We start from the raw sequence: 12,225 nt of genomic DNA on the forward strand, positions 1-12,225 counted from the left end.
TCTGGATTTAAAAGTAGAAAAATTCTAGAACCATATCAACAAAGAACTAACTGTACCTTAACAAAGTCCGCAGTGACAATTGCTAACTCAGTCTGTGAACCAGGTAACCACACGGCTTTGATGATGAAGTTCCCCGTTGCCAACTGAGGGTGCAAAACCAAGTGATCCGAAACAGAGCCTGAGCTACTAAAGGTGAGCACATGGCAGTCCTGGATAATGTTTAAGGAACAAAATGGTGAAAAGATGATCTGGAAAGTGGACTAATTCATTTCAGAGTTCTAATGTTCCCTTTTTTCTCTAATATCCCCTGCCTTCAGACAGTATTTAGACTGTCTAGTAACATTCAGGTTTCATGAACACAAACATTACTTTCAATATTGGAGAAATCTGAAAGATCTGGGAGAAATTCAAAGAAAAATTCCTTTTGCATTTCAGTAGGCTTTAAGTTTTAATCTCAACAATGAATAAGAAAAAGTAGTTCTGAGAATAGGGGAGAGAAGATGACTAGAATCCACAGCTCAAGGCAATGAAACCTAGATCAGGATTTTTACCTTTAGCCCACAAACTGCCAAGTAGTCTTCCTTGCAGGGATTTCCTGTGAGGCTCAACACAGTAAAAGGAACTGGGGCAGACGCCAAGCGGGTCAGAGTCAACTTCCTTTTGCTGGAATCCGCTTGCTTCAGGAGTGCAGAGAGCTGCAGAACAGTGATCTGCAAAGGAACAATGACCAATTTATTCTTACTCCTGGTCCTCTCAGAGAAGTCTAAGCAAGTAATAAAAATTCTTTCAATAGGGATAATAGGTTGCACACTTTTTTTTTTTTTTTAACAGATAAGTCTCATAGAAAATTCTAGATCAATATTAATCTCTATTGCTCCCGGCTAAAAGCCATGGAATGTCTTTCCACGGAGGACAGACCAGATAAATAATGAAAACAATTTCTCTTTATAAAGTTAGTTCACAAAATAGTTTAAGAATACCTATGTACCACTGTCCTTTTCTAGTTTTCTATGGAACTGTTTTTAAAATGATTTTAGAGTTGTTTTAAGGAGTATCCATATTTTCACTTAAAAGTGAAAACAACATTAGTGGTGATGGAGAGGCCAGAATACAGAAAAGTGTGAGTTAAGATACCTAGCACTCTTCCAACTTCTACAAGCTCTATAAAACAATACAGATTTACTTATATCCTTAACAGAGCTGGGAAGGCAGGGCAGGACTACATAAGCAACACTGAGTGTTCCTATGAAAACTTTTGTCTCTCGGCTTATGCCTACCAGCGTGACCAAACAGGGCAAGACTGGGAGTCAACCTGTCCTAGGTAACTGCTAGTCATTACTTTTTCCTGAGGGCTTGAAGAATATGTTGTGAGTGGAAATTTACTAATTAGAAACAGTCTATCCTAGTCATACCAGCTCTAGGTCTAATCAAATCAACTAGGGGTCCAAGTATTTGAAAAACTCAACAAGATCTGTCCCTAAAGCATTCTTAGAACCCAACGGACTTTTTCCCACAGAGGGCTAATCCGAATGTGGTCATCAAGTTGTTTTGCTTAGCATTTAAGACAATATGACCTAAAGTAAGTACACAAGAATTGGAGGACCCACCTTGCCCTTCTCATGGCTGACAGCCAAATGTTGGCGGCGCCCATGGGGAGAGGAGAGCACACACATAGCCACCCGCCTGAGCACATGAGCGCTGATCAGCTGCCGGATGGTCTGGCCCTGGTCTCCACTGTAATTCATCCGCACATTCTCAAAGGCACCTTCCTGGGAGCCTAAGGTGGGAACCTGGCAAAGAAAGAAGCAGAGAAAGCGGGCAGTAATGAGGCAAATAAAATCAAGTGGATTCATGCACTGTTCATGAGACTGAGACACTGCACCATGGAGTCATCCAAAAGCAGTGATTTCAGCCTTCAAACCATGGATGGCTGGGTAAATTTGTTAAAGTTATTAATAATCCATTAAGAATAACATAGTAAATGTTTTCATAAAGCTAAACTTAAATACAAAGTACTGGTCTTTTTTAAAAAACGTTAAAATGTCCAATCTCTTACAAATTGTGGTGACAGATGATTTTTTTTTTCATTGATCTAACCTGGCAACATAAAAATCAGCAACTTGATGGGTCCCCAACCCAAGTATTTTTTCACTTCATCTTTAATATCTAAAAACCAACGCTCTAACAGTGTGACTGATCTTACGACTTCTTTTAATTCCAAGAATATCAAATACAACTGTGACTAATTTTATTTTTTTCAGACAGTGTTTCACTCTGTCACCCAGGTTGGAGTTCAGTGGTGAGTGCAGTCATGTGATATCAGCTCACTACAGCCTCGAATTCCCAGGTTCAAGCAATCCTCCTGCCTCAGCCTCCCAGGTAGCTGAGACCACAGGCATGAACCACCACATCTGGCTAATTATTTTTGTATATTTTTTATAGAGACAGGGTTCCACCATGTTGCCCAGGATGGTCTCGAACTTCTCTGGTCAAGTGATTTGCCTACCTCAGCCTCCCAGTGTTGGGATTACAGACATGAGCCACTGCACCTGGCAAAAACTGTGACTGATTTTAATAAAATGCCAGAATATATATGTGTATGTACGTGTATATTTCCAACTGACTATTATTCCCTTAAAAACAGCCAACTTTCGTTGTGCGCAGTGGCTCACACCTGTAATCCCAGCACTTTGGGAGGCTGAAGTGGGCGGCTCATGAGGTCAGGAGTTCAAGACCAGCCTGACCAACATGGTGAAACCCCGTCTCTACTACAATTATAAAAATTAGTCAGGCGTGGTGGCACACGCCTGTAATCCCAGCTACTCCGGAGGCTGAGGCAGGAGAATCACTTGAATCCAGGAGGCAGAAGTTACGGTGAGCTGAGATCCCTCCACTGCACTCCAGCCTGGTGACAGAGCGAGACTCTGCCTCAAAAGAAAAAAACAAAAAACAAGAAACAAACAAACAAAAAAAAACAGCCAACTTTGGCTGGGAATGGTGGCTCACAACTATAATCCCAGCACTTCGGGAGGCCGAGGGGGGCAAATCACTTGAACACAGTTGTTTGAGACAATTCTGAGCAACATGGTGAAATCCTATCTCTACTAAAAATACAAACAATTAGCCAGGCGTGGTGGTGCGCACCTTCAGTCTCAGCCACTTAGGAGGCTGAATGAGGCATAAGAATCGCTGGAACCAGGGAGGCAGAGGTTGCAGTGAGCTGAGATCATGCTACTGCACTCCAGCTTAGGTGACAGAGCAAGACTCCGTCTTAAAAAAAAAAAAACCAGCCAATTTATGAGATCTATTCATGTATCTCATTCACAATATTTGTTCACTTCCTTTTTGGAATTGCCACCACTTTACTTTCTATTACTTAACGCTGCTGCTAAAAAAGGCCAGGAAGGCCACATCAGAAGTCATATATTCAGTGCTGAGCAGCAGATTTTAAAGTCAATAATGACTCATACCTTATAACCAATGTGACATGAGAAACTAAAGTTATCTAAAGGACTATATGCAAAAAAGGACAAACATTATTTTGCAAGTTAGATGAACTTTAGAGAAGATACAATAAAGTTCTATTTTCTAAAAATAAAAACTCTCTACTATTCTAATTGCCCCAAAATGGAGTTCCCCGCCTCTTGGGGATTCATATATTTATATGAACTAAAAAGGAGATTTATTCTCTTCATTGGCCAAAATGACCCTGGATTCCCCAGCCCCACTCCTTTTTTTGAGACAGAGTCTCACTCTGTCACCCAGGCTGGAGTACAGTGCTATGATCTCAGCTCACTGCAACCTCCTGGGCTCAAGTGATCCTCCCACATTAGCCTTCCGAGTAGCTGGGACTGTAGTTGCTGCGCCACCACACCAAGCTAAATTTTTTGTGTGTTTTTTGGGGTAGAGATGAGGTTTCACCATGTTGCCAAGGCTGGTCTTAAACTCCCAGGCTCAAGCAATCCACCTGCTTTGGGCAACCCAAAGTGCTGGGATAACAGGCGCACCCTTGGCCAGTTCTCTTCTTTTGAAGCCACACCTCATATGCTGATTTTTACACTGTTCATAATATGTTCTGGGCATGTCATGATGTCTTAGATTCTAAGTTTTGGATGGCCAAGGATCAACTGCTCTAAGTATACTCCTCAGAGCATCTAGCACACTTTGGGATCTCAACAAATTTGTTGGTTCCCACAGCCACCAAACGTCATGGCCCCAAGACACTCACCATCAGCTGGTCTGTCATCTCCACTGTCTTCTCCACTGTGTGCAGCTCACTGAGGGCTTGCTGAGCACGGCTGCTGCTCCCGACAGCTGAAGCTTGCTGGAAGTTGGTCTGAATGGCATCCATAAGGAAATTAAGCATGTCTAACACGAGAGGAGCGAAGGAGAAATTGGCCTGAGAAAAATAGAAAAAATACACAAGTGAAAAAAAAAAAGAAAAACAATGGATAATACTCCTAACAATCATCTTGCCAGTAACTTCCTTCAGAATCCAGCTACTTCACTTCCAGTTTGATATTCTAGCCATCTTCTCATTCTCACAATCCTGGCATTGATTCCAATCAATATGCATTTGCGCTACTAACTCCAAGCAATCTTTCTAAACCGGGGTCCCGCACAGATATCCTAATGTGCAAAGGCATCCCTCACACGAAATGAGCTAACTTCTCTCCTATGTATCTAGAATAGTTTGGGTTTTGTACCATCCTTGGGAAAATTGAGAATATAAACACTCAAATCATTTTGTATTCTGTTTTCTGTGTTTCAGATAAAGAACCCTGGCCAAGAAAGGGTACTCTAGAGTATGACACAACTAAAATTTATGTTTCCATCACCCCCCATAATACGCCTAATAGTGCTCAGCCATAAATCCTTCCCTCGTGATGACAATACATAGTATTTGTATTCACACTATGAAAATGGGTAAAGGAGAAAATGAGTTGCAAGGGGAGCCATGTGCATTATTTACTCTCACACCAGTTCAGCAGGCTCTGAACTCTGTCTGCTTACTAGGGAGCATCAGTCTGCCCCACCTGGTTCTGTAATTCTTCCCGGCAGCCCTCTACTGTGCGGCAGAGGCTGCTCTTCTTGGGCTTCTCTTCGTCAGCAACCTTTCCGTCACTGATGGTAACCTTGGCTTTGTCAGCTGGTGAGGTGCTGGCATGACGCACTAGACTCTCTGAAATCCTGGGTTCACTCTGAAATGCTGACTCCTTCATGGTAGAGCTCATGCCACTGCTAGGAGTTCTCTTCACCAGTGCCTAGGGACAGAAAACGTCAGAGTCTCTAAGTTCTTGCCTCAAGCACAAAGGAAATACTGCCTGAGATCTCTGAAGAAAATCTGACCCAAAGAAGAAACTGGCTAAGCATTTCAATGTTACCCAAAAGCCTAAATTCTGATCTTCATAATATTCACCTAATATCTAACTTATTTATCCACTCACAGTATCAGGCCTTATTATAACATCTGAAATTGTGGGGAGGTCTTAGGAAAAATGAACTACAAGATCTCTAAGGAATTTGCTGGTTCTGATATTCTAAATGAAATGCTTAGGCCACCAACTGTACAGATCATCAATGAGTGAGCTGGAACATCTTCCTAGACTCAGGTATCCTAGAGGTGATGGGAATTTTCCAGTTTGGCTTCAGTAATCCCGTGTCACTAACAAGCCACCCTTTACAGCTCAGGGAGGGTCCTCTCACCAAACAGCTGCCATCTTCCTTGGCTCCACAGTCACAGAAGAAGGATCCATACTTGGCATAGGAAATCTCATGATCCTTATGGCACACCTTAGCACACACTGTGCAGACACCCACCCCATCCACCATTTTGCAGGTGTGACAGTGGTACCTGCAAAGAATAAGAACCAGCAAATAAGCTCAGAAGTCCCAATATTCGGTGCCCAGCAAATCTTCACCTTAAAGGAAGAACTACTCTTACCAATGCTGGTTCATGAATTCTTTCTGTGTGATCGTAAAAGTGCAGAGTTTATTGCAAAGAGAATCTTCATCCTTCAAAAATAAGAAGTCTCTTTAATTCGAAATATACCCCTGTATATAAACACCCACAAAAACACATGTGCCTCAACACTCTATGGGGGGGTGAACAGTTGACTCATTAATGACCAGTGGAAATCTACCACAACTGGAAATAGCTAGCTGGCTGAAAATCTGTTGTTATTTCAGGTGAGTGAGACCTTAGGGGTTTGCAGTTAAGAAAAAAACATCTTATGCTTTCTCTATAGGGGAGCTTCCACTACCCCCATAAAGAACTTATCCCTAAAATTCCATTTGGAATTAAAGACTGACAAAGCAGGACAAGGGACTCTGGAAAAGCTTATGAAAAGTCCTTTCCACAAGAGATTAGATCCCCATGCCTTGCTCTGAAGGCCTAGAAAATTGGGGTCTAGGCAGCAACAAGGTCTAGGAAGTTTTGAAGCTCACAGGAGGCTGGAGAAAAGAGCCCAAAAGCTTGGTACCATGCCAGTCAGTCATTACCCTGAAAGGTTAACTTCGAGATTACTTAGTACTTACTGAATCCTCAGCCTGGGAATCTTCCTCTTCCACTGCCAACTCCTCCACCCAGTCTGAGTCTACTTCAATGGCCCGCTCTTCCCCATCCACCGAGAGATGACTTGGGCCTTGACCATTACTCTGGCTCAGGGCATTCGTGACATCAGCCAAGTAAGACATGATATGGCATGTGCACTCCAAGATCATCACATGCTGCAAGAGAAGCCCCACAGAAACTTCAGATTCTCCATGTTTTCAAATAAAGCTCAAGATCAGGGAAATGGTATGAAAGCAGAGAAGAAAAACAGTGTGTTTTTATTATCTATTAACCAGCTTTTACCACTCCGTCCCCATGTAGCTGGTCAGTAAATTGTACTGAAGTAACACGTACTCCTTCATTCTTAAGCACAAAGACAGCTCTTTACAAAGTCTTGTAAGATGAAGTAGGATTGAAATTAGAAGAATAGAGTAAAAACAGATTAAAACCACTCAAGAAAAGACCAGATTAGAGTATGAAGCATTCTGCCCCTAACATCAGCATTTTTTAACCATTAAGTGAAAGTCATTTTAATTATCAGGCTTTAAAGTAATGCAGGAGAGGAATAGCTTCAGAAATCAAGAGAAAAAAAATTCTAGCAAATCACTGCAGACAGTTCATGCTTGCCTAGAAAACCCAATGAACTGGCACCAAAGACTCAGATTTCTAAGTCCCTTTGCTCTGCACTCTGACATGTCAGTGCTGAAAGGATAAAGATCAGCAAGTAAGGAGGGAGTAATGAATGGTACCACAGTGGTTCTCAGGCTAGTTATCTGTTCCTAGCCACCTATGCCAGTTCATGGGTTGGGTAGGAGAAGAAAATGCCTGAATGCAGGATTTCTGTCAATTTCAAACCCCTTTTCTCACCAGAGTAACCAGTACCTTCAGCAAATTAAACAAAGCTTAGCATCTGGACTAGAGCCGAGGAGGCCGTATTTGGCCTCTTATAACACTGACTCAGAGTGGCACAGTTCCAAGGCCTGAGCAGGGAGACATTTTCCCATAACATTCCAATATCTTAGGATGACAGGAACTCTACGTTTTAAGAAAGATTCTATCTGCTTATTTACCAGTATATTTCCCTCCCATCACTTCTTGCCAGCCAAAAGATGCCTAAAGGCACACAGTTAGCAATTACACACTTCTAGATCTTCGAGATTATCAGCCTTATCCTTGGTAGGCTAGCCGGGCACAGAACTCAATAGGAACAAGAGACTTCCACCTGACCACAGAGGTGAGAATCATCTTTCCTTTCACCCCCCATTGTCATTCCTCACTTTTCTTACCTTTCCATGCATTACATTGGCATTCAGTTTTTCAACCACATTCTTCTGTGACAGATATTTCTTGCTGTCCCAAATAAAAAAAGAGGGGAAAGAGGAGACAAAAAATCATCTAAGAAACCAAAGAAATGAAGCATCTTTATTAACTTTGAATCAATCTGAGGACACTGGGAAGCAGAAGCATTCTTAAAAAACTCCGTAAGTACTATATAGTTACATAGCTTGGGGTACTCTGGCCTTAGAATTATCGTTAACACATGGCATACTTTCCCCAAGAGTTCTCTTGGGAACAATGAACAGGAAACTCTACTAAGAAAATGATGAAGACGAAGTCTAAAGTGAACAGAGCTATTTGCTACCCGTACCCCAAACTCCAATAAAAGGGTAGAGATTCAAATTTCTTCTATACTCACTTTGAGCTTTAAAGAAAGTAACCCACTTCTCCAAGATCAATGTTGTAACCTACAGATACAATTTCATCATCTTACCATCTGCTCAGCCAATCCACAGCAGCATTATGAAGCTGAAGGTGACCAGCACCTTGACCTGCACTGGCCAGAGTGGCCATCACAACCATAAGTTCAGGGAAGCCAGTCCCATCACCGTTGGCCAGCATCTCTGTTGCCATGGGAGTCAGGGTGCCCAGAAGAACAGCACACACACCTTCCCCAACTTGGCTAGGAGAAAAGAAAGAGCAAGCTGGTGAATAATCAACAGGAATCTCATTCTGTGTGTTATAAAAGAAGTTTTAAATTAAACATTAAATACATAACTACAATACCAATCCCAGTTTTGGACTTGGGCTAGCAGAGCATAAAACATTTCATTCAGGTTGTAACTGACAGGCCAAGTCATTCCAAGTTTTTCCATGGGAAAAAAATCAAGGAGCTACATACACTAGAATCCTTGAGTCTAGAGAGAGGTAGATATGAAAATGTTGAAAAAGCTAAGAGTGGTGCCTGAAGGAAAGATAACTGCAAATATCAACGTATTTCTGGGGTTGCTAGGGAAACACGACAGAAATGTCGTTCTACCTGTTTTCCCGAACAATGTATGTGGTCAGTAACTGTAGCAGCTGCCGATTCTCCTGAATTACATCCAGCTGATCAGAATCTTTTGGGGGTGATGTAGTCATGCGGGTGAGCCAGGCCTGCAAGCGCACAGGCTCCACACAGGCCAGCTGTGCCAGGGAGCCGCAGAGATGCAACAGGCTCGGGTTAGGGCTCTTCTCAGCTAGGAGCAGAACAAGAGGCCAGGGTCAATAAAGAAGGGCGAGAGGAAGGGAAAGAAGGGGCAAATTGTGAGCCAGGAAAAGGGGAAATGGCTTCAAAGCAAGTTTTCAACTTCCTTCCAAACTTTCTCTGAGGGATTCTCTCCACTTGTTAGCATTTTCATGCTGTAGTTAAACTCAGGCAGAAGATATGCACAGTATTTGCCGGACATCAAAGTTCCCATAAGAAGATTACTAAAAGCTGTCACTTACTCAGCTGGAAGAGTTTGGTGAAGAATTTCAAAACTCGGTTACAGAATTTAGCAGAGAGGTTCTCATTGGCTGTTGCCATCATGATCTGTACAAGTTCTCCACTGGGAGGCAGGAGGGGAGAAAAATGGAAGAATCACATTAAAGCCTCACATAAAAAGCATCCTTTCTTCACAATCTCATCTCCTCTGGGGAAAATGGCCACTTATGAGTCAATGACACAAGGCAGTCATGAAATTAACCCCCTCACCAATAACCCCAAGGAGTCAGCAATTAACTCCCCAAAGTGCAGACACCTAAGTAGGCCTTAAATATTGCTGATAATAAGTACCTAAATCAACATATATAGCTCCTTACTTTCAAGAGGCATTCAAAAAATATTTACGGAATAAAGCAAAACACGGCTCACCTGTCAGAGAAAAACTCCTCCATAGCTTTACGGGCCTGGCTGCTTTCCAGCTGCTTTTCCAAGTACTGGAGACATTCCTCCAGGATGGATTCATCCAGTCCACTGAGGATCAAATGGAAAACTTAACCACCAGTATTAAGACCTGTTTCAATGTCCTCCTCATGGTGATTTATTAAAATCCAAAGTTTGTCTGTTTGACCTTGATGGCAATGTCCAATTTTGTTTTGGCAAAGCTTAACATAAAGCCTGGCACAAAGTAGGTGTTCAATACATGTTTACTGAATTAATAGCAGCCTCTCAACTTTATTTTTCTATCCTCTTTCCTAGGAAATTAAACAGGAAAGGCATCTAAAACTTGGTCCTAATCCAGATCTGCCAGTGATTTAGGGAAAAAGACTCTTTGGACAAATCATTTCCACACAGCTAAAAGTGTCTGGAATTATTCATCTGTTAAAAAGAAAAAGAAAAGAGGAGAAACGGAATAAAAGGAATCCTTGATGAAAAACTGGATTACTCAACAACAAAGAGACAGGAAATTCCAACATGTGGCACCTTCATTTGAATAATTCTCAGTGGGGTGAAAAGGAAACAGAACTGTTCTTTATAGCTCATCTATAGCAATGTGGCCTAAACTACCAAGGTACAGCTATGCTGTGGGACTGTCCATTCCACACTCATTTCAGCAGCACAATCACCAAAATATTAGAAACGAATTTCAGTGAGCTCCTCTGTACATCTCATCAGAGCCAGAGCAGCACTTGATAATCATTAAAAACAATTTTAAGTCTCCAAATCTAAACATTTAAGTCTTCCATTTTCTTAACGTCTATTCCTAAGAATTAATCACAAAAAGGACTCCAAAATACTCTTCACATATTTCCATATTAATGCAGAATGCACACAAGTACAGAATTTTCTGCTGAAAAACACAAATAACAGTAAGCTGGCCATGTGTGGTGGCTCATGCCTGTAATCCCAGCATTTTGGGAGGCCAAGACAGGAGGATCACTTGAGCCCAGGAGTTCAAGACCAGTCTACACAACATGACAAAACCTATCTCTACCAAAAAAAAAAAAAAAAAATCAGCTGGGTATGGCGGCATGCACTTGTAGTCCCAGCTGCTCAGGAGGCTGAGGTAGGAGGATTGCTTGAGCCCTGGATGCAGAGGTTGCAGTGAGCCCCACTGCACTCCAGCCTGGGCGACAGAGCGAGACCATATCTCAGAATAAAAAAAACAAACACACACAAAAACAATAAGCTATTAATTAATGACCTAAAGGCAGCAGTGTTGGTACATTTCACTGATAGTAGCAGTAGGTCACAAGAAATCTGACTGTTCTCCATCAGGCTCACCTGTTAGGATCTGCATGATTGGCCAGAATGTTGTAACAACCAGTGATCAGCTTCTCATAAACACGAGCCAAGAACTCATCAGACTCAGCAGGGCCCAAGATACGTTCCAGGGAGTTGCTACTGATCTCGGCAACACTCTCAGTGCTCGATTCCAAAAGAAGTGGTAGCAGGGTCCGAATGACCTGTGGTGGGTTCATCTCATCGGACCAACTTTAGCAAAGAAAATGAAATCGAGTTAGTGAACACACTCCTTCAAAAAGCTGCAAAGCAAGGACAGGGTAATTCAATTATTTGCCAGGGGAGAGGGGAAGGGGAATTGCGCAAGGGCCTTTATTCCAGTCTTTTTCCCATGATAGATGTTTTATACACAGGTATCATAATACAATCTCATATTCTTCTTTTCATTATTGTATCAGAAACAAAATCATTTTCACTTGAAAATCCATTTATTAAAATGTGAAATTAATGAGCTGCATTTTCTAATATTCAACAAAGAAAATTAACTGAAACCAAAGCAAGTATTCCATTCCAGACAAGCCTTCTAGAAGAACTGCCAGGAACCTGGATCACTTTTAGGGCAATATGATATGAGACTTTACCTGTTACCTATGTATAAGAAGACAAAATAGTCCCTCCATTGGCCTGACCTGGTTCCTACAATGGTGGAATTTATCCCACTATGATTCTGGAGAAACATTATCAAATAATCTGTCACTTTCACTTTAAAATTTAAACCCAAGACATCTCCAAATTGTAATATGTCTTAAAGGCTTCACATATTTCCATATTAATGCAGAATGCACACAAGTACAGAATTTTCTGCTGAAAAACACAAATAAGCCTTTTCTGAAAAATACTATAGAGAAGAGGAAGTACTCTATTGTCTTTTGGATCTAAGTTAAAAAATCATTCTTGGCCGGGCGCGGTGGCTCAAGCCTGTAATCCTAGCACTTTGGGAGGCCGAGACGGGTGGATCACAAGGTCAGAAGATCGAGACCATCCTGGCGAACACGGTGAAACCCCATCTCTACTAAAAAATACAAAAAACTAGCCGGGCGAGATGGCGGGCGCCTGTAGTCCCAGCTACTCGGGAGGCTGAGGCAAGAGAACGGCGTAAACCCAGGAGGCAGAGCTTGCAGTGAGCTGA

The 12,225-nt window shown here is 42.0% G+C and overlaps 1 protein-coding gene and 1 long non-coding RNA gene across 5 annotated transcripts in view; one reads left to right on the forward strand and one right to left on the reverse strand.

Moving 5' to 3' along the window:
* UBR4 (ubiquitin protein ligase E3 component n-recognin 4) overlaps positions 1–12,225 on the reverse strand; it is a 146,427-nt gene that overhangs the window by 88,204 nt on the left and 45,998 nt on the right. For all 4 annotated transcript variants that reach the window (XM_017851965.1, XM_017851966.1, XM_017851967.1 and 1 more), the window contains exons 29-42: positions 11,079–11,288; positions 9,726–9,827; positions 9,320–9,420; positions 8,871–9,069; positions 8,325–8,513; positions 7,840–7,903; positions 6,538–6,729; positions 5,945–6,015; positions 5,707–5,854; positions 5,037–5,264; positions 4,229–4,399; positions 1,608–1,790; positions 552–710; positions 57–209 (exon numbers count right to left, since the gene is read on the reverse strand). In XM_017851965.1, coding sequence (XP_017707454.1) covers positions 57–209; positions 552–710; positions 1,608–1,790; positions 4,229–4,399; positions 5,037–5,264; positions 5,707–5,854; positions 5,945–6,015; positions 6,538–6,729; positions 7,840–7,903; positions 8,325–8,513; positions 8,871–9,069; positions 9,320–9,420; positions 9,726–9,827; positions 11,079–11,288 — 2,170 coding nt within the window. The remainder of the gene's footprint in view (positions 1–56; positions 210–551; positions 711–1,607; positions 1,791–4,228; positions 4,400–5,036; positions 5,265–5,706; positions 5,855–5,944; positions 6,016–6,537; positions 6,730–7,839; positions 7,904–8,324; positions 8,514–8,870; positions 9,070–9,319; positions 9,421–9,725; positions 9,828–11,078; positions 11,289–12,225) is intronic.
* Positions 100–10,500, forward strand: LOC108515262 (uncharacterized). The gene is made up of 3 exons (XR_001881484.1): positions 100–192; positions 7,894–8,034; positions 10,053–10,500. It is a non-coding gene; the product is annotated as an uncharacterized LOC108515262 (long non-coding RNA).

Source organism: Rhinopithecus bieti, unplaced genomic scaffold (assembly GCF_001698545.2).
Source record: "Rhinopithecus bieti isolate Rb0 unplaced genomic scaffold, ASM169854v2 scaffold_33652, whole genome shotgun sequence".
In the NCBI taxonomy this organism is placed as follows: domain Eukaryota; kingdom Metazoa; phylum Chordata; class Mammalia; order Primates; family Cercopithecidae; genus Rhinopithecus; species Rhinopithecus bieti.